This window comes from Geotrypetes seraphini, chromosome 6 (genome assembly GCF_902459505.1).
Source record: "Geotrypetes seraphini chromosome 6, aGeoSer1.1, whole genome shotgun sequence".
Taxonomy (NCBI): Eukaryota; Metazoa; Chordata; class Amphibia; order Gymnophiona; family Dermophiidae; genus Geotrypetes; species Geotrypetes seraphini.
This window is the reverse complement of record NC_047089.1, coordinates 151,645,896-151,666,766: the sequence shown is the minus strand read 5'-3', so window position 1 is coordinate 151,666,766 and position 20,871 is coordinate 151,645,896. Positions and strand designations below refer to the sequence as shown.

Below are 20,871 nucleotides of genomic sequence, written 5' to 3'. Positions count from 1 at the left end.
GAGGCCTATCCTGGATCTCAAGGCAGTCATTGCATTTCTGAAGATTCCACGTTTCCACATGGAAACAGCCCAATCGATCATTGCAGTGGTGGTTCCGGGAGAATTCCTGGCATCTCTGGATTTAACAGAGGCCTATCTTCATAGTCCCATCTTACCAGGACACAGGAAATATCTGAGATTTCATGTTCTCCCACAGCATTTCTAGTTTGCACCCCTTCCCTTTGGATTGGTGATGGCTTCCCCCACACTTTCACCAAAGGAGAAACAAAAGACCCCAATGTTTCAGTAAAGAAATTATCCCAGGACAAGCAGGCAGCATATTCTTAACACATGGGTGACGTCACCGACGGAGCCCTCGGTACGGACCTTTTTAACTAGAAGTTTCTAGTTGGCCGCACCGCGCGTGCGCGAGTGCCTTCCCGCCCGACTGAGGAGTGCGTGGTCCCCAGTTTCTTCGTTTCCGCGGAGCGAAGAAGACGCGTGTGTTTTTTCAACGGCCGTTGAAACCACTTTTTTGCCTTCCCGCTCGCGCTTTTTTCCTTATTTTTTCTCTCTTTACCTTCGGGTTTATTTTTCTTTGATTTGCAAAAAAAAAAAAAAAAAAAAACTTTGCTTTTTTGCCTTTTTTTTTTTCGTTTTTGCCCCGGCGGGGCCTGTTGCCAATATACAGGCCTCGGGCTTCGATTTTGCGGAGGCTATCTTCCCCTTCATGCCCCCGCAGGTCGGTTTTAAGAAGTGCCAGCGGTGTGCACGCCCGATCTCCATAACTGACCCACACAATTGGTGTTTGCAGTGTCTGGGTCCGGAGCATCGGGCGGACTCCTGCACCCGCTGTGCCACTCTTCAAAAGAGAACCCTTAAAAACCGAAGAATTCAACAAACTCTTCTCTTCGGCACCGAGTCGGCGATGGACTCCTCACCTTCAACGGCGGTACCTCAAAAATCGGCACCGTCGACCTCGACACCGACCGACCCCACATCGGCGTCGCTGGCGCCAGGTAAGCCGGCTAAGAAGCCTTCCTCTTCCCTCGAGCGCCCTCCAGCTACGGTGGCGACACCGTCCCTACCGGCATCGCACCGGTCCCGCAAACGCTCCGCCCCGATCTCGGTGAGTGCCGCGTCATCGGCCTCCTCATCGCCGGGGCGTGGAGCGGCATCCAAGGAACCGAAGAAAAAGAAAGCGGTTCCGATGCCACCCCTAGATGACCGTATCTCGGCCATCTTAAAGGCTCAACTCCAGGAGCAGTTGAAGAAACAACTTGAACAACTGTTGCCCACTATCCTGGCACCGCTCCTTCCGGTACCAGACCGGCCCGAGCCCCGTACCGAGCCCCCGGTGTCCACCCCTTCGGTACCGGTGAACACCTCCATGCCGATCCTTTCGGCCCAACAACTTCATGGCGATCCGGTGGTTCATTCTCAGGCCACATTGGATCCTCCTCGGCACCAGGCGGTACGGCATTCTTCTCGGGACCGAGATCGACACCGGTCGTCCTCCCCTGGTACCGTTTCGGTGCGCTCTGGAAAGTCTTTGTCCAAGACTCGCCATACCGCGCCCTCCACCCCGGTGTCTCGACATGCACCAGAGGTCAGGGACCCTGACTTATGGGAGGAAACTCCTCTCGGTACCGAGGAGGATCCCTCCTCATCTGATGAGGAACCATCGGCACCCGATGCCACCTCTAAACCAGAGCAGTCCTTATTTTCTAAATTTCTGAGAGAAATGTCTGCTGCCCTGTCCCTTCCCCTAGAATCTGACTCCAAAAAGTCTCAAGCCTTTCTAGAGGCTTTAGACTTTGAGCAACCTCCTAAGGAGTTCCTCAAGCTTCCCGTGCATGACATCCTACGGGAAACGTTCTACAAAAACTTGGAAAATCCCCTCACGGTACCGGGAGCCCCCCGTAAACTGGACAACCTTTACCGTGTCATCCCTATTCCTGGATTCGACAAATCTCAATTGCCCCATGAGTCCCTTCTGGTGGAATCCACCTTAAAAAAGACTCAGGGCTCCAGTGTCTATGCCTCTACCCCTCCTGGCAGAGAAGGTAAGACCATGGACAAGTTTGGCAAGAGGCTTTACCAGAATGCCATGCTTGCCAACAGGGCAAACAACTATTCCTTCCATTTTTCCTTCTATCTGAAACACTTGGTCCAACAACTGTCTGCCCTCCAGAAGTACCTTCCTGAGCGCAAGGTCCCGCTATTCCAACAACACATCTCTGGCCTTCTCCAAATGCGCAAATATATGGTCCGCTCAATATACGACTCCTTCGAGCTCACCTCTCGGGCCTCTGCCATGGCCGTAGCCATGCGTCGCTTAGCCTGGCTCAGAGTCTCCGACCTGGACATCAACCACCAGGATCGTTTGGCCAACGCCCCCTGTCTCGGGGATGAACTCTTTGGAGAGTCACTGGATTCCACCACCCAGAAACTCTCTGCCCATGAGACCAGGTGGGACACCCTGATCAAGCCGAAAAAGAAGGCTCCGCCTGCCCGACCCTATCGGCCTCAATCATCTTACCAGCGGAGGTTCTCAGCCAGGCCACTCAATCCGCCTCCCCAACAATCTCGGCGACCCCGTCAACAGCAGCACCATGCCCAGGCTCGATCTCAGGCCACTCAACCTTCTAAGCCTCCTCAGCCTGCTAAACAATCTCAGCCCTTTTGACTCTTCTCTCCAGGGCATAGCCAGTCATCCACCCTCGCTACCTCTTCCACAGCCTATCGGGGGTCGTCTCACCATTTTCTCCAGCCGTTGGGAAGTCATCACGTCGGACCAGTGGGTCCTCAACATCATCCGCCACGGCTACTCTCTCAACTTCCAGACTCTTCCACCAGACAACCTTCCCGTAGAGTCTGCTTCACACTCATCTCAAACCCCCCTCCTCCTGAGGGAGGTTCAATCCCTCCTCCTTCTCAATGCCATCGAAGAAGTGCCTCCAGATCAAAGGGGTCAGGGATTCTACTCCCGCTACTTCCTGGTTCCCAAAAAGACGGGAGACCTTCGTCCCATTCTCGATCTCAGGGACCTCAACAAGTGTCTGGTCAAGGAAAAGTTCAGAATGCTCTCCCTTGCCACGCTTTACCCTCTTCTTTCTCAACACGACTGGCTATGTTCCCTGGACCTCAAAGAGGCCTACACTCACATCTCCATCAATCAGAATTCTCGCCGCTACCTGCGGTTCCGGGTGCTACACCACCACTATCAGTACAAAGTGCTACCGTTTGGCCTCGCCTCCTCCCCCAGAGTCTTCACCAAGTGCCTTATAGTGGTGGCGGCCTTCCTCAGGTCTCACAACCTCCAGGTGTTCCCCTACTTGGACGATTGGTTGGTGAAAGCACCTTCATCTCAACTCGTGCTACAAGCTACTCATCACACCATCTCTCTCCTCCACCTCCTGGGGTTCGAGATCAACTACCCCAAGTCGCACCTGCTTCCCACCCAGCGACTTCAATTCATTGGAGCAGTTCTGGACACCACGCTGATGAGGGCCTTTCTCCCCTCCGATCGCCAGCGGACCCTGCTCCATCTCTGCCGTCAGGTACTCATGCATCCCTCCATTCCTGCCCGACAGATGATGGTCCTCCTGGGTCACATGGCCTCGACGGTGCATGTCCTTCCTCTGGCACGTCTCCACCTTCGTACGCCTCAGTGGACTCTCGCCAACCAATGGTCACAGACTACAGATCTTCTTTCTCATCCCATCTCTGTGACATCATCTCTTCAGCAATCTCTCCAATGGTGGTTGAACTCCTCAAATCTTTCCAGGGGTCTACTTTTTCATCTGCCCCCCCACTCTATGATCATCACCACCGATGCGTCCCCCTACGCGTGGGGAGCTCACCTAGGAGATCTACGCACCCAGGGACTTTGGACCCCACAGGAGCGTCGTCATCACATAAACTTCCTGGAACTCAGAGCCATGTTCTACGCCCTCAAGGCTTTCCAACATCTTCTCTGCCCTCAAGTCCTCCTCCTGTGCACAGACAATCAAGTCGCCATGTACTACATAAACAAGCAAGGCGGCACCGGATCTCGCCCCCTTTGTTTGGAGGCTCTGCGCATCTGGACCTGGGCCACGGACCGCAACCTCTTTCTCAGGGCGGTCTATATCCAGGGCGAACAGAACTCTCTGGCCGACAATCTCAGCCGCATCCTTCAACCTCACGAGTGGACGTTGGACCCTCCGACTCTGCTCTCCATCTTTGCTCGATGGGGCACTCCGCAGGTGGACCTCTTTGCAGCACCTCACAACCATCAGCTGCCCCAATTCTGCTCCAGACTCTTCTCTCCTCACCGTCTGGCTCCGGATGCATTCCTGCTCGACTGGAGGGATCGGTTCCTGTATGCCTTCCCTCCACTTCCTCTGATGTTGCGGACCTTGTCCAAACTCCGCAAGGACAACGCCACCATGATTCTTATCGCACCTCGGTGGCCTCGCCAACACTGGTTCTCACTCCTGCTCCAACTCAGCTCCAGGGAACCCATTCTCCTTCCTGTGTTTCCTACTCTACTTACGCAGCAGCATCAGTCTCTACTGCATCCCAATCTGTCTTCGCTCCACCTGACAGCTTGGTTTCTCTCGGGCTGACCTCTCCTGAGAACCTATCTCAGCCGGTCCGCCTCATCTTGGACGCCTCCAGGAAGCCGGCCACCCTCCAATGTTACCATCAGAAATGGACCAGATTCTCCTCGTGGTGTCTCCGGCATCATCAGGAACCCACCTCCTTAGCGGTGGAAACTGTATTGGAATATTTGCTCTCGCTGTCCAATGCTGGCCTCAAAACTACCTCCATCAGAGTCCACCTCAGTGCCATCACTGCGTTTCATGAGCCTATTCTCGGAAAACCCCTCACGGCTCATCCTCTGGTTTCCAGATTTATGAGAGGTCTCTTCAATATCAAACCGCCTCTCAAGCCTCCTCCTGTCGTCTGGGACCTCAATGTAGTTCTCTCAGCACTCATGAAACCTCCGTTTGAGCCTCTTGCCACTACTTCGCTCAGGCTTCTTACCTGGAAGGTGCTTTTCCTAATTGCCATCACCTCTGCCAGGAGGGTTAGCGAACTGCATGCACTGGTTGCTGACCCACCATTCACTGTTTTTCACCATGACAAGGTTGTTCTGCGTACCCACCCTAAATTCCTTCCCAAGGTGGTCTCGGCTTTTCACCTCAACCAGTCCATTGTGTTGCCCGTCTTCTTCCCTAAGCCTCACTCGCATCCTGGGGAACAGGCGTTGCACACGCTGGATTGTAAGCGTGCCCTTGCTTACTACCTTGATCGTACCAGAGCTCACCGAACATCCCCTCAGCTATTTTTGTCTTTCGATCCCAACCGTTTGGGTCGTCCTGTCTCCAAACGGACACTTTCAAATTGGCTTGCTGCCTGTATTGCATTCTGCTATGCTCGGGCCGGTCTCTCACTGGAAGGAGCTGTCACGGCCCACAGAGTCCGAGCTATGGCTGCTTCTGTAGCTTTCCTCCGTTCCACGCCCATCGAGGAAATCTGCAAGGCGGCCACTTGGTCCTCAGTTCACACGTTCACGACTCACTACTGTCTGGATGCGTTCGCCAGACGGGATGGACACTTCGGCCAATCTGTGTTACAAAATTTATTTTCCTAATGGCCAACCATCCCACCTCCCTCTTTGTTAGCTTGGAGGTCACCCATGTGTTAAGAATATGCTGCCTGCTTGTCCTGGGATAAAGCACAGTTACTTACCGTAACAGGTGTTATCCAGGGACAGCAGGCAGATATTCTTACGTCCCACCCACCTCCCCGGGTTGGCTTCTTAGCTGGCTTATCCTAACTGGGGACCACGCACTCCTCCGTCGGGTGGGAAGGCACTCGCGCACGCGCGGTGCGGCCAACTAGAAACTTCTAGTTAAAAAGGTCCGTACCGAGGGCTCCGTCGGTGACGTCACCCATGTGTTAAGAATATCTGCCTGCTGTCCCTGGATAACACCTGTTACGGTAAGTAACTGTGCTTTTCAGACCTAGTTAAACAGAAAAAAGACGCATTTATCACCTACAAACATTTAGGCAGAGAGGGGGCGAAAGAGGACTATCTAGACAGATCTAAAGCTGTCAAAACAGCAGTCAGAGAAGCCAAACTCCGAATGGAGGAAGAGCTAGCACGGAAAATTAAGAAAGGGGATAAATCTTTCTTCAGCTATATTAGTGACAGGAAAAGAAACAAAGATGGGATAGTACGCCTGAAGCAATCGGACGGTAACTTTGCGGAATCAGATTCTGAGAAGGCAGAACTACTAAACAAATACTTCTGTTCAGTGTTCACCCTCGAAGTGCCGGGAGCTGGTCCACAGCTGCAGACAGGAGATAACCAGAAAGACCCGTTTCAAGATTTTGAATTTACGCCCAGTAGCGTCTATGACGAACGATCAAGACTCAAAGTAAACAAAGCCATGGGACCGGATAACCTACACCCCAGAATGCTCAGGGAGTTAAGGGAAGTCCTGGCAGAACCATTATCTGTTCTTTTCAATCTTTCCCTAAGCACAGGAAGGATCCCCTTGGACTGGAAAACCGCCAACGTAATCCCACTCCACAAAGAGGGCTGCAGGACAGAGACAGCAAACTACAGACCAGTGAGTCTCACGTCTATAGTGTGTAAACTCATGGAAACACTGATCAAACAGAATCTTGACACAATCCTAGACGAAGAAAAACTGCGTGATCCACACCAACACGAGTTCACCCAGGGTAGATCCTGCCAATCTAATCTGATTAGCTTTTTTGACTGGGTTACTAGACAACTGGACGCCGGAGAGTCACAGGACGTGGTATATTTGGACTTCAGTAAAGCATTTGATAGCGTCCCTCAGTACTGAACAAGCTGAAATCGATAGGATTAGGAGACACTCTAACTACATGGGTTGGGGATTGGCTGAGCGGTAGACTTCAGAAGGTGGTGGTGAACGGTACCCCATCCGAAGCATCGGACGTGATCAGTGGAGTGCCGCAGGGCTCGGTCCTGGGCCCAATTCTATTTAACTTATTCATAAGAGATATGACGCAAGGATTTAGAGGAAGGGTATCACTGTTCGCCGACAACGCCAAACTTTGCAACATAGTAGGCAAAAGCTTATTACCTGATAATATGACACACGACCTACTGTTGCTGGAACAATGGTCAACTACTTGGCAGCTAGGCTTCAATGCTAAAAAATGCAAGCTAATGCACCTGGGTAAGAGAAACCCGCATAGAACTTATGTACTAAATGGTGATATCTTGGTTAGGACCATGGCGGAACGCGACCTAGGGGTGATCATTAGTGAGGACATGAAGGTTGCCAATCAAGTGGAGAAGGCTTCCTCCAGGGCAAGACAAATGATGGGGTGTATCCGCAGAGGTTTCGTCAGCAGGAGACCTGAAGTTATGATGCCGTTGTACAGAGCCATGGTGAGGCCTCACTTGGAGTACTGTGTTCAGTTTTGGAGACCACACTACCGAAAGGACGTGCTGAGGATCGAGTCAGTTCAGCGAACAGCCACCAGGATGGTCTTGGGGCTCAAGGATCTCACGTATGAAGAAAGATTTAAAAAATTGCGGCTGTACTCACTTGAGGAAAGAAGAGAACGGGGAGATATGATTGAAACATATAAGTACATCACGGGACACATCGAGTCAGAAGATGATATCTTCTGGCTCATGGGACCCTCGACCACCAGAGGGCATCTGCTGAAAATCAGGGGAGGGAAGTTTCATGGCGACTCCAGGAAGTACTTCTTCACCGAAAGAGTAGTGGATCATTGGAACAAACTCCCACTCCAGGTGATAAAGGCCAGCAGCGTGACGGATTTTAAGAGAAAATGGGATACTCACGTGGGATCTTTAAGGGAGTAAATTCAGGGGAGGGGATACTTGGAATGGGCTATAGCCCTTTTCTGCTGCTTTTTTCTATGTTTCTATGCTTCTAAAGTAATAGTGGTAATAGCTGCTCACCCTCACAAAATGGGGTACAAGTATATTTTAAATTTTAATCTATTCTCTTCTATTGGAAAGAGGTAGCATAATATCAATATCCAAAAGTGGAGGAAAAAGAACTCACAACTATTAAGGAGCTCAACGTACCAGCTAATGCTAAAAGCCAACATACCAACTAACACTATGACCTTTTCATCAAAGACACACTGCGATATATATTAAATCAGTTCATCCAAATATATCGTGAAAATCTTACAACAATATATGGGATTCAGAAACGCACAATTCATTTAGTTCATATGGTTCAAAAGAGCATAGTCCTAAAACAGATTAAATTCATATACTTGGCTCCATTCTGGCAGTTCTTTATTATGAATAAATCTTCCTCCTGTGTGCCAATTCCAGGCTTCCAGGACACCCCAATGGGAATACCCATTTCGCCAAAAGCGTCGTCATGGGGTTAACTAAACCACTACAAACTCAGGTGCCAACAGAAGTTAATCTGACAGTTCAGTTCAGGTGGTGTTCAAGTACACCCCCATCTGGACAATTGGCTCATCAGAGCTCCGTCCAAGCTGGAGTACGAACAGGCAATGCAGAAGGTGGTGGCTCACCTGCAAAGACTGAGCTTGGAATATCTGGGCATTCAGTTCGACATGACACACAGCCATGTTTTTCTTTTCAAGCAATGCAAACAATCTCTAGAAACAAATTTTGGATTTATTAGTGATTATAACCCCCCAGGACCTGGCATTATCTTCAGGTGTTGGGTTCCAAGACAGCCTCACTGGAGGTTGTTCCCTGGGCCAGGGCACATATGCAGCCCCTACAGGAATTTCTCCTCTCTCGCTGGTCACCTCAGCATCATTCTCTTCAGATGCAGCTCCCATGGACAGGGGTGAGTAGGTTAGGCTGCAATACCCTACTCAACAGAGACTCGCACAAGTATAATGAAATTTCTCTTTTATTTTAGCAATTTAAATGTTATTAAGCAATTTAAATGATATTAAGCCAACTATAAATTGTATGGAACTAATATATATATATATAATATATATAGTTGTGCCAGGGAGATGTTGCTCTCTAAATCTCAGAGCTGACTTCCTCAATTCTGTATTGCTTCGCTGTCTTTTTATAAGTTTTTCTAACCTATCTATGACGTGTCTTAGCATACACAATTTATCGTGTGTCCCTGCCTAGTACAGACTGAAATTTGCTTACTGGAATTTTCTACCTTCACATTTCTCTCTTACCTAAACTTGTTCTATAGAAATATTTTAACTTTATTAACTTTGTTTCCATAGTTATTAACTTATCTACTTTTCCAAAGCACCTGGCTTCAGATAAGATCTGTTTGCTCTTCCTCAGGTGTACTCAGTCTTGTCATCTCTGTACTTTGATTCCCCTATGCACTATTGGTTTTGTTTTTCTTTCTCTGTCAGTAACTAATTACATTTCTTAAATTTTTATTGTGCTCCTGTCACTGCTCTCAGTGCTTCATTCTTCTCTCATCACAAATCTCAGAAGCTCACTGTAACGTCACCCAGTTCTATTGTCTTAATTTTTTTCAGCATGATCACTTGCTAGCCTCTCAGGGACTGCACAGGAACAGCTTATGCTGGTGGCTTCAAGACACTTCTTTGTTGAAGAGCATACCTCTCTGGATCGTGGAGTGGATGACTCTCACGACCGATGCTAGCCTTTTTGACTGGAGAGCCCATTGTGGAGACCGTTCCATCCAGGACCAGTGGTCCCTAAAGTGTCTAGAGCTTCAAGCCATCAGGCTAGCGTTAACGAAATCTAGAGAAAGCCCTAGAGGGAAAAGCGGCACAGGTGTTTTCTGACAACAGCAGTAATGTATGCAAACCGACAGGGGGGCACCAGAAGTGTTCCATTGAATCTGGAAGCACAGGTGCTCTTTTGGTGGGTGGAGGTGCACCTTCAGGCTGTCTCTGCTGTGCACATGGCTGGAGTAGAAAATGTTCAAGCATATTTTCTCAGTCGATGACAAGTCTTGGATCCGGGGGAATGGCCTCTCTTTATCTCAAAAGGCATTCCATCTCGTTGTGCTTCGTTGTGGCAGACCAGCAATGGACTTGATGGCTTCTGCCAAGAACTCGAAAGTTTCATGCTTTAGTCGAAGAGCGGAGCCAGTTAGTTTAGGGTTGGATACATTAGTTCAGCCCTAGCCAATCCAGGATCTCTTTTCTGTCTTCCCACCTCGGCCCATGTTGGGATGAGTCATCCGCAGGATAGCGACTTGTCCAGATCGTGTAATTCTAGTGGCCCCAGATGGGCCTCACCATCTGTGGAATGTGAATCTTGTCCGTCTTTAGCGGTACAAGGGCATCAAGCTCCCTCTTCATCGTGTTCTTCTCAGTCAAGGACCGGTTCACATAGAGAATCCCCAAAGCATTGGTCTTATGGGTATGGCTCTTGAGCACAAGGCCCTAATTCAAAGAGGCTACTTGGACATAGTCATTGCCACTCTTTTGTGGGTGAAGAAGCCCTCTACTATGGCGGCCTATGCTAAGGCTTGGACGGCTTTTCAATAGTGGCGTAACAGGAACCAGATGCAGCCATTATGGGCTCCCATTCCAGTGGTCTTAGCCTTTCTGCAAGCCGGTGTGGAGAAAGGCCTGGCAGTGGCTTCGTTCCAAGTACAATTGGCAAGTCTCTCATGTTTCAGGGCATAAAGTGATTCAGTTTCACTTATAGCTTATCCGGACGTGACTAGATTTCACAGAGGTGTGCTTCATTTGCATCCACTACTGCGTCATTCTTTTCCCAACATGGGAACTTAACATTGTTTTGAAGGGTCTTACTAAAGCCTCTTTTGATCCACTCAAGCATGCATCCCTTTTGGACCTTAAAGTCATGCAGTGTTCCTAGTGGCGATTATCTCAGCAAGAAACATTTCAGAGCTGCAAGCTCTGCAAGGATCACAGAGGCAGAGTAACCTTTTGAAAGTTGTTTCCTATTTCCAAGTCAGCTTGGAGGATTGTTTGCCAGCTCAGATAAGCAGGATACGGTATTATAGAAACTTGTCTTTCTCACTATCTGTTTGTACTAACTAGTCAGTCCAGACGTGGTAAGCCAGCGTCCAAGGCCTCTATTGCCAGATGGATTTGCATGGCCGTTTTGTCGACATACATCACCTGTGGAAAACAGCTGCCAGTTTCTCTCAAGATTCATTCAACCAGCAGTGTTGCAGCTTCATGGGTTGAGTCTTGGTCAGTCCCTCCAGCTGAAATTTGTAGGTTGGCTACTTGGTCTTTTCATACTTTTACAAGGTTTTACAGAGTGGATGTGGCAGCTTGAGAGGGCACCACTTTTGGGGCCTCGGTTTTGTAGGCAGGCTAATCTAATCTAATCCTTGGTCTTATAAACTGGGCCATTCCCTTAAGGGACTCGAACCGGTTAACAAAACACAATTTTAAAGAGATTGATAAACAGTAATAGAAGAGGAAGAATCAGTAGATATCAATATACAATTATCAGCTAAAGAATACTATCAGTTATCTGTGAGATATTTCGTAAACAGATTAGTTTTTAAGGTTTTTTTAAGATGAGTCAATGAAGAGAGAATTCTAATGTCTGAAGGAAGGTCATTCCAGATTTTCACCATAGTAAATACCAAAGAATGTGAAAGTTTACCTAAAGTTTGAATCCCTTTAATAGATGGAAGTAGTAATTTATACTTATGTATATACCTCGTAGAATACAATATGAATTAAAAGAGAGGAAATAATGGGGGGAAAAAATCCCATATAAACACTTAAAAATAACATTTACACACTTAAACTGAACTCTCCAATATATCGGAAGCCATGTAAAGCCCTCAACAGTGGAGTGACATAATCGTATTTATTTTTACTGAAAATTATTTTAGCCGCCATGTTCTGTCACACCCTAAACATGGCCATTGCTCTGGTACATCACCATATGTACGGAATCCGGAGTAGATGAAACAGAATGAAAGATTAGATTCTTACCTGAATTATCTTTCTGTTAATTTACTACGGATTCTGTATGGCTCGCCTTCTGTCTGTTCTGTATCGCCTGCTTTTCCGCCTTGGATATTTTTCATTTCCAGGCCTGCGATTCTTCTCTTGCCAGCCAGTTGGCCATGTATGAGATTGTCTTGTATATGTAAGTGCATTAGTCAGCCTCTGGCTCCTTTGGATTCTTAGTACTTGTTGAACACAGCAGGTTGGTTATTATTGCTGCTATGATTCTTGAATGTTTTCATGTTTATTACTAATTCTTTGTTCTCTTATAAGTTGCAGAGCAGAACAGAACTGTATGATGTTGACGGGGAAGTTACCTGTACCCCTTCTTATTTGTGTTTTATTCCAGTGGTGACAAAACTGAAGGGAGCACTATACCCTGCTGTAGTGTGGGAGGTGCTGAAAGCTGTGAGTGTCACTTCTGCAAGACCCAGTTTGCGGGTTGGGATTGAACACCAGAACAGAATCCATAGTAGATTAACAGAGAGAAGATTATCCAGGTAAGAACCTAATCTTTGATAAGAGTGGTGAGGCATGACGCAACAACATGGGAATACTGTTGAAGGAGGTGTCAAATCTCTGTAGCCACTGTGCATAAGAACATAAGAAAAGCCATACTGGGTTAGACCAATGCTCCATCTAACCCAATATCCTTTTCCACAGTAGCCAATCCAGGTCACGAGTACCTGGCAAAAACCCAAATAGTTGACATGGATAATTTACAATCTTTAAAATCTATCTGTTCTGTATTTAAGGACACCTGGTCAACTATGGTCTCTATTGTAGCCTCACTAATGAGATGACCTATCTTTCCTATTTTGGTGATATCTTTTAAAGATATCTTGTTCCAAACCATGCACTTTTGAGCAGTTTCTAGTTTAAAAGCTATCCTATCTCCTTTTTAAATGTCGATGCCAGCAGTCTAGTTCCACCCTGGTTGAGCACATCGTTGCGGACTAGGCTTCCCATTCCCCAGAATGTCACTCAGTTCCTGACAAATCTAAAATCCTCCTCCCTGTACCATCGCCTCATTCACGCATTGAAGCTCTGGAGCTCAGTCTGTTTCTTAGGTCCTGAGCGTGGAAGTCTGGCACATTGGCACACAAGTAAATCTAGCTCTATTGTGTGCTAGAAATCAGAGAATAATGTGTGGTGTTTTCCCTTCCAGTGGTTTCCTTTCACTATCCTCTTATCTTTCCTTCTCTCTGCTATTTCCTTGCTTTCTGCAGCTTCTTTTATCTACCTCATCCACATACTCTTCTCCCCACAGTGCTGTAGAATTCCAATTCTAAAGCTCAGATGTTTGCATTCCCTTTCCTTCCTTTCTCATTTGCTCTTTTTTCCATCTTTGAACACCACCTTTCCCTCTTTATGCTCTGCCCTCCTTATGAACCAGGCTGTGGGGACGTGCTGAAGTATATTTTCCTCGAGTAGTGCCTAAGCTGTCTTTGCTCCTAAGGCATTTTAGTGTGACCACTAGCATTGATAATTAATAGGCCACAAGAGACTGAAGTACTTCTGCTTGTTGTTCCTCCATCAGCTCTTGCTGAACTGATGATGAAATTTCTGATTGTTTTCAAGCCAGTGCCTGAATATTTGTGTCTGTTCTAAGTGCTAAATGTCTGTGACTTCTCAGAACACTTGGGAGGAAGTACAGTTTCTATGGGTGGTATCATAGGACTTCCTCAGTTTTGATGGGTTCTTTATCTTCTAGAAATGTGCATGGAAATTGTTTTGGGGGGTTTCTGGGTCATTTTGGACATCTGCTAGTTTAATTGTTTTTAACGTTATAATTAGCTTTGCTTATATTGATTAATAAATGAATGTGTGTTAAATCCATTTTATGTCCATCAAACTTAAGGGTTCATAGACAGTAATGCGGAAGACGAAGGCGCGCACCGACAACTGAGCGCAAGACGGAGGTGCGCGCCGAAGAAAAAGACTGTTTTTAGGGGCTGCGACGGGGGTTTTTGTTGGGGAGCCCCCCCCACTTTACTTAATACAGATCGCGGTGGTGTTGTGGAGGGTTGTAACCCCCCCACATTTTAGTGAAAATGTAACTTTTTCCCTAAAAACAGGGAAAAAGTTAAGTTTTCAGTAAAATGTGGGGGGTTACAACCCCCCACAACGTGGCGCGATCTGTTTAAAGTAAAGTGGGGGGGGTTCCCCCCACACACCCCGTCGTAGCCCCTAAAAACAGTCTTTTTCTTCGGCGCGCGCCTCCGCGCTGTGCTCAGTTGTCTGCTCGCGCCTTTGTCCCGGCGCGCTTTTGACCTGACACCAAACTTAAGAAATGTTAAAGAACCAAATGTGCACTAGCATATTTGCATCTCTGATACCCATAGAACTTGTTCTGGCTCATTTTGTAAATTAGACAAAAACATTGTCCATAAAATATATTATGCACAGCACCTGCTTAAAATACTGTGGTCCTGGCAGTGGCCTGGTAATGGTAAATATTCCCACACATGCTCTCTCTGCCTTTGCTTTGCTGTGCGCCTATGTATACTCTCTCTTTTTTTTTTGCTTCATTTAGTTTGACACTGTAATTGCAGAAGCGGCCGACTGGATGTCCGGGAGCTGATCTCCCTCTACCCTTTCCTTTTGCCTACGTCGGCCACGTTCACCCGAGTGCACCCACCTCTCCACGAGTATGCAGACTTGAACCACCTGACACAGGGGGACCAGGAAAAGATGAACCAGTGCAAGCGCTTCCTTATGAGTTACTTGAATGAAATTCGAAGAACTGAGGTGGCAAACGGCTGTAAGGAAGACATCGACACCGCTCTGTTGAAGCTGTATGCAGAGGCAAGCCATGAAAATCTGTTGGATCTTCTGGGCTCGGAGAATTCCTGCATTATGGCAGATAGTGCCACATGGCTGGAGAAATACAAAAAGTAAGCAGCATGAAATATACTGTAAAAGCAGTGAAAATGATGGTTTTATAACAGTTTATGAAAATGTTGCAAATTATAATTGTTATTGAATCTTGAAAAAAATGTGTCACAGGAAACTGGAAGTTATAGTTACAAACCTTGTGAAGTGGGCATTAAGGAAGGAAGTAGTTTCTTGATCATTTTGTATGCTTCTATTATGCTGAGTCTGATCACATCCCCCTCCCGATTTGCGGTTTTAGGACTTTGATTTTGATTATTCACGATTTCCTAAAGCCAGAATCATCCCAACTGCCTCCCGGACCTTACCTGGTGGTCTAGCGATCTTTCGGGACAGGAGCGATCTTACACTTCTGCCCTGTGCATATCACTCATCCAAAATGGCTGCCATGAGTTCCCGTCATAGTCTCGAGAGACTATGGGAAGTCAAGGCAATATTGAGGGGAAATGGAAGTAGTGCTTGCTGGGAAGCCATTTTTGTTTAACCATATGAGTCAAAAAGGAGTTCAGTCTTTCAGAAGTATTTAGTTTTGTACAGTATACCAGGACTCCTCTTTGAGAATATTTAGAGAACTGAGGAGGACAGAATGATGTTGATGTGCATTTGTAAAGTCCATAGTTTAATACAAATCTGAAATACTTCTGGTGATGTCTTAGCTACAAGAATGGATATTTACTTTTAGTAGATGTGTTGAACTTAGTAAATGATCTGGATTTTTTGTCTGGATTATAGAGATGAGATTTTCTATGCAAAAATGCAAATCGATGACCAATGTGTTGAGGTGTTTTAAGTATAGAACTGGGTGGAACTTGATTTTTCTTGGACAGTGAAAAGTTTTCTTATGCCACTGAATATTGTCTTGGGTACTGGTATAATCTGTTATATTTGCAAAAAGGGTTGCTCTAAGACTTTTCGATTTGAATTATAATAAAACAAATTTGTGGTGTTGTGCAAAAGTGGCTATATGATTTCCCCCTACCACCCCAAATACCTCAAACATAGGCATCTGAAATTTTATTTTTCCCAGACATTTTGAAATTTCAGTAGTCCTTAACCATGCCATACGAGGAATTTAGACTTTCGTTGTTTTTATTGATGGACCTGGTATTAGCGATGAGCTATACTGATTTTAGAGATTTGAGTCCTTTTGAACTTTGTGGGTTATTTTTTCTGTAGAAAAGTGACTTTGCGATAGATTGGGTTTGTTTTTGGTTTTTTTCATTTATTGCATCTTATGCGGAATTCTGACTTTATTTTATCCTGATTTCTTTGGAGCTCTTTCTTCAACTAGTCTCTTTCTAGTGCAATAGGCGTGTCATTTTGGATGGATGGGTAATATCCCTATGCTTGCGAGTAATGCAGAAGGAAATCCACTCCAGCTTTTGAATCTCTCCTCTTTCACGAGAGGGCTTTGTTGCCCCCTTCAGTTTTTCTATTTGCTTGGGAGCCTTTCTGATTTGCTCTGTATATTTCTTTATTTCCTTCAGCCTTTTTATGGCTTTTGCTGTCAGAGCACCCTATGTTGAGGGTCCAGCTCTGTCTGCATGGAGGAGAAACTGACTGAAGTCTGTAGTTGACAGGCCAATCCCTCTGTGGTACTTGTTGGCCAGCCTGCAGAGACTTTTCTGGAGTTCGGGGTAGAAAGTTGTGTGCGTACAAAAATCAAACCTGTCCCCGCTGGAATCTAATCCGTCCCCATAAACTTCAGAAGTAGTTATTTCATTTAATTATGCTACTGAATTAAAGGCTCTGGTAGAGACCCATTTACAAATAAGCAAAGACACTTTATCAATTTGGAAATATTATTTGGGAATAATGATGTACATACTTTGTAAATAGGTCTCTGCCAGAGCCTCTAATCCTATATAATAAAACGCTAGACGCGCATGCGCACTCCTATCTGCGTGTTCGGTGATCAGTAGGTCTGCGCGAATCCCCAGCACCTACCTACACTCGCCGGAAGGACTGGACCCTAGCGCTGGACATCCTGCTCTCCTGTCGGCTCCTCTCACGAGCCGCACTAGCGTCGGAGAAGGCTTCCGATGCTGGCGGGATCGAGAGGAGCCGTAGTCCCGACTCCAAACGCCGATTCAAGCAGCGTGTGCAGCACTCTACACACGCTGCTTCGGGGCCTTCTACTGCCCTGATTTGCTCTGCCGCGTCTCTGATGATGTCATCAGGGACGTGCCAGACTAAATCAGGGCAGTAGAAGGCCCCGAAGCAGCGTGTGTAGAGTGCTGCACACGCTGCTGGAGTCGCAGGTTTGTCGGGAAAGGGGAGCAGGAGAGAAGACATGCACAGCCACTTGCAGCAGGGGCTTAGAGGGAAAGCGAGCTGCAATTGGACAGACTGAGGAAGGAAATGTTCAGATAAAGAAGAGCTGAGACTGAAGAAGGAAAGAAAATTGGAGAGACTGAGGTAGGAAATGTTCAGATAAAGAAGGGCTGAGACTGAAGAAGGAAAGAAAATTGGAGAGACTGAGGTAGGAAATGTTCAGAGAAAGAAGAGTTGAGACTGAAGAAGGGAAAAAAATAGGAATAAATACCTACAGGGAAACACAAGATCAGGAGCATACAGAGAAAAAAAATACAGCATAGAAGTTTGCAGGAATAAGGAACACATAGAGAAAGTAGAGCAGAGACCCCTGCAAGAAGAGGCAAAGAGACTGGGGATGAGAAAGAGAGCAGACATGCTTGCAGGAGAAAAAGCGAGGCAGTAATGTTACAGCTGGAGAGTGCAAAGTGAGGAAGAAAGCAGAGACAGCACTACACAAGGAAATGGAGGGGGAGAGAGACAGAAGGAAAAAAAAAGACAGACATATATTCTAGCACCCGTTAATGTAACGGGCTTAAAGACTAGTGTAAATATAAAATATAAATACTCCAGCTGATAGGACCCTCAAGCTATGTCAACTGAGGACTTCCTCTGAAGGTAGCCAGGGGTCCCCTTTGCCAAGCTTGGCCGGCAGCATCAGCGACCCTGAGTCACAGGTGCTGGCACCTCAGTGGCTCAGGGATGCTGCCAGCAACTGCTATGCTTGGTGGAGGGAAATTCTGGCCGCCTATGGAGGAGGTCCTCAGCTAGCAGTGCTTGGGGATCCTCACCAACCACAGCAAAGGTCAACAAGTACTTCAACACTGGAGAAATAAAACCAGAAATACATTTCCTTTTCTGTTGAACACAATATATACCTTTGTTGTCTGGAGATTTATTTTTCCATCAAGTTGGTACCAATTTCTCTTTTTCCTGTGCATTCCTTTCATCTACAAACTAAACTAAACCTTAGGCTTATATAACGTATCTTCTCTATAACAGTAGAGCTTGGCACGGTTTACAAGAAATTAGAAAAGAGAACAGATACAATATGGAATTGGAATAGTATGGAGAGGACTGGAATTTACAACTTTGAAAATAGCCAAGTTTTCAGATGTTTTCGAAATGGTTGGAAAAAGCCCAGATCGCGCAATTGAGTAGGAAAATTAGTCCACAACTCAGTAATTTTGAAAAGTAGAGACCTCCCTAATTTGCCAATATAGGTCACGCCTTTCGATGTAGGAACGGACAATTTAAATTTTTTGATTAGATCTGGTAATGTCAGATCTTACAGAATTCCAAAACAGAGGAATTAAAGGAGGAAGGATGCCATGCAAGATATTAAATGTTAAGCAGGCACATTGAAAATAAACCCTGGAACAGAGGTCTGCAACAGGTTCGAGTTGAGGGTGGGTCAGTGCTGACCCAAATATAAACCAAGACTCCCATTTTTGGGCCCCAAAATCTCAGTTTATATTTGAATATATACGGTAATAGAGGTGAGAGGCATGCAAATCTGCCTCACACTTATTTATTAGGGATATCTTGAAAACCCAACTGGCTGGCTTAACCCAGGACAGGGTTAAGAACCACTGCTATAGATCATACAATTTATAATACAACAGTCCAAACCACATCCTTTTATGTGAAAAAATAAAAAAAAAGTTACAGAAATTCAAACATGTGACTTTTGTAGACTGTTTATGGACCTATGATGTGAAAAATTGGCCGTTCTCAACATTATGGATCTGAAGCTTTAGTCTTCTGTTCCCAGAAATGGCCACATATTTTCTAATTTTAGATAAGGATGAAGATACGGTGATCTGTCTTCAACATTTTGCCCATTAGAAATTGATCTAATGAGCAAAACAAAGTATAGATTTTCCATTCTGATACACAAATGAGCATGAATAAGAAACAAAGCTGTTGTAAGGGGTTTTTCATTAGGGGATTGATGGCACTGTGTGCACATATTGACAAACTGTTCTGCTGTTGATTCTGTCAGTAGGGATGTGAGATTTTGTAATTGGTTTTATATTGTTCAGTCGCAAGTGCCAAATTCTTTCACATCCTTATAAATACAGGGTTATATGATAATCAATAAGCATGCAGTAGCTAAAATGTTCAAAAATCTGTGTCAGGTACTCATAGCATGACTAATTGCCTTCTGTGGTGATTTTTTTTTTTTTTTTTTTTTCTCTTGGGGTTTAGGTATTTTGCACTTGGACTCTTGTATCACTACCATGGCCAAGATGCTGCTGCATTGCAGGTAAGTTTTGCCTTCTGTCTCTGTCTACCATTTGATATTAAGATGTAATTTTGGGACTTCACTTAAGGCTCTGAGTTCTGGTGCTTCGCCTTTTAGCTCATACAAAAAATAGAGGACTGCTGACTTTAGGCTTTAACAGGAAATACTGATAAAATACCCCAGGGGGGGGGAAAGTAAAATAAGTGTCTGTTAGATAAACACAACTTCCCCTAGTAGTCTGTCACCCCTGCCTTTGCCTGCCTTGACTTCTCTACTCTATTTTTGTGTGTTTTTTTTCCATGTTGATGATGACTCAGCTGTACAAATATGTGATTTGATGCTGCTGGGAAAAGAAACCCATCGATGGTATCTGCACCATGAAAACACTGAAACAGATTTTTTTGTGTAGTCTCTAATAATCTATCTTTAACTGGGAAATAAACACCTAAATTTACAATTTATAAAAACCTAGGAATAAAAGCCCTAGAAATCAATAATGTTAAATAGTACCAGTACTGCATGTGCAGACTATTATTGAGAGGGGAGTAACCCATCACTTAGATTGACAGCACACTGGGAAAGTGTTTCTTGCAAGGAAGAGTCATTCCTCTTAGCCTCTTACTAAAAGTGTGTAAGATTTCACTTCATTGCAATTAAATTAATATATATCAAGTGACTTTTTTCACATCTCACTGCTTTGTATGGTATTGCAGAGGCAACATGCATAGCTTTGGAGTAAGGGGTTTATTTTTGCACAAAACACCAAAATCCAAATAGCACCAAAAGGTTCCACAAAGGAAATTAAGCAGCAAAACAACAAAAAAGATTGTGGAACAGAAGATCGGATGTACCAATTTGTAGTTTAATAAGAGTCCAAATAACTTAGAAACAATAATCTTAAAAACAATCCACAAAAGATATATACAGTCACAAGTGACCCACAAGATAAAACCCAAATAATGCATAAAATACAAATGACCCAACATGGGCCCTGTTTCGACTTATTTCACCATGCGGAAATTGTCTCATTTGAAGAATATCTTGTCAAATTGGGATTTGAGACAGGTACTTCAAGCACTAGTACTATCTCAGATAGATTACTGTAATGGTATCTATCTAGGTTTGTCTCAAGTACATATTAAAGCGTTATAAATGATACAAAATTCAGCTGCCCTGCTATTGGTTGGAGTATCTCAATACGAACACATTACACTTATTTTAAAAAGATTGCATTGGTTGCCAATATTGTTTCATATCCAATTCAAAGTGTTAAAACTTGTCCAACAAGGTGTTTATGACATTCTGCCAAATTATTTGGCAAAATGCCTAATGCTATATACTCCGCCAAGGACGCTGTGGTCACAGAATGGTTGGTTGTTAGACACAACAAAGGGGAATATTTTATGATATGTACGAACCAAAAATTCTTGTTTCTCTACAGCTGGACCATTTATGTG

The 20,871-nt window shown here is 45.4% G+C and overlaps 1 protein-coding gene across 2 annotated transcripts in view; it reads left to right on the top strand.

The window, feature by feature from the left end:
- Nucleotides 1-20,871, top strand: part of TGFBRAP1 (transforming growth factor beta receptor associated protein 1) — a 124,098-nt gene that overhangs the window by 59,135 nt on the left and 44,092 nt on the right. For both annotated transcript variants that reach the window (XM_033947853.1, XM_033947852.1), the window contains exons 6-7: nt 14,514-14,855; nt 19,378-19,435. In XM_033947853.1, the coding sequence (XP_033803744.1) occupies nt 14,514-14,855; nt 19,378-19,435 (400 nt within the window). The remainder of the gene's footprint in view (nt 1-14,513; nt 14,856-19,377; nt 19,436-20,871) is intronic.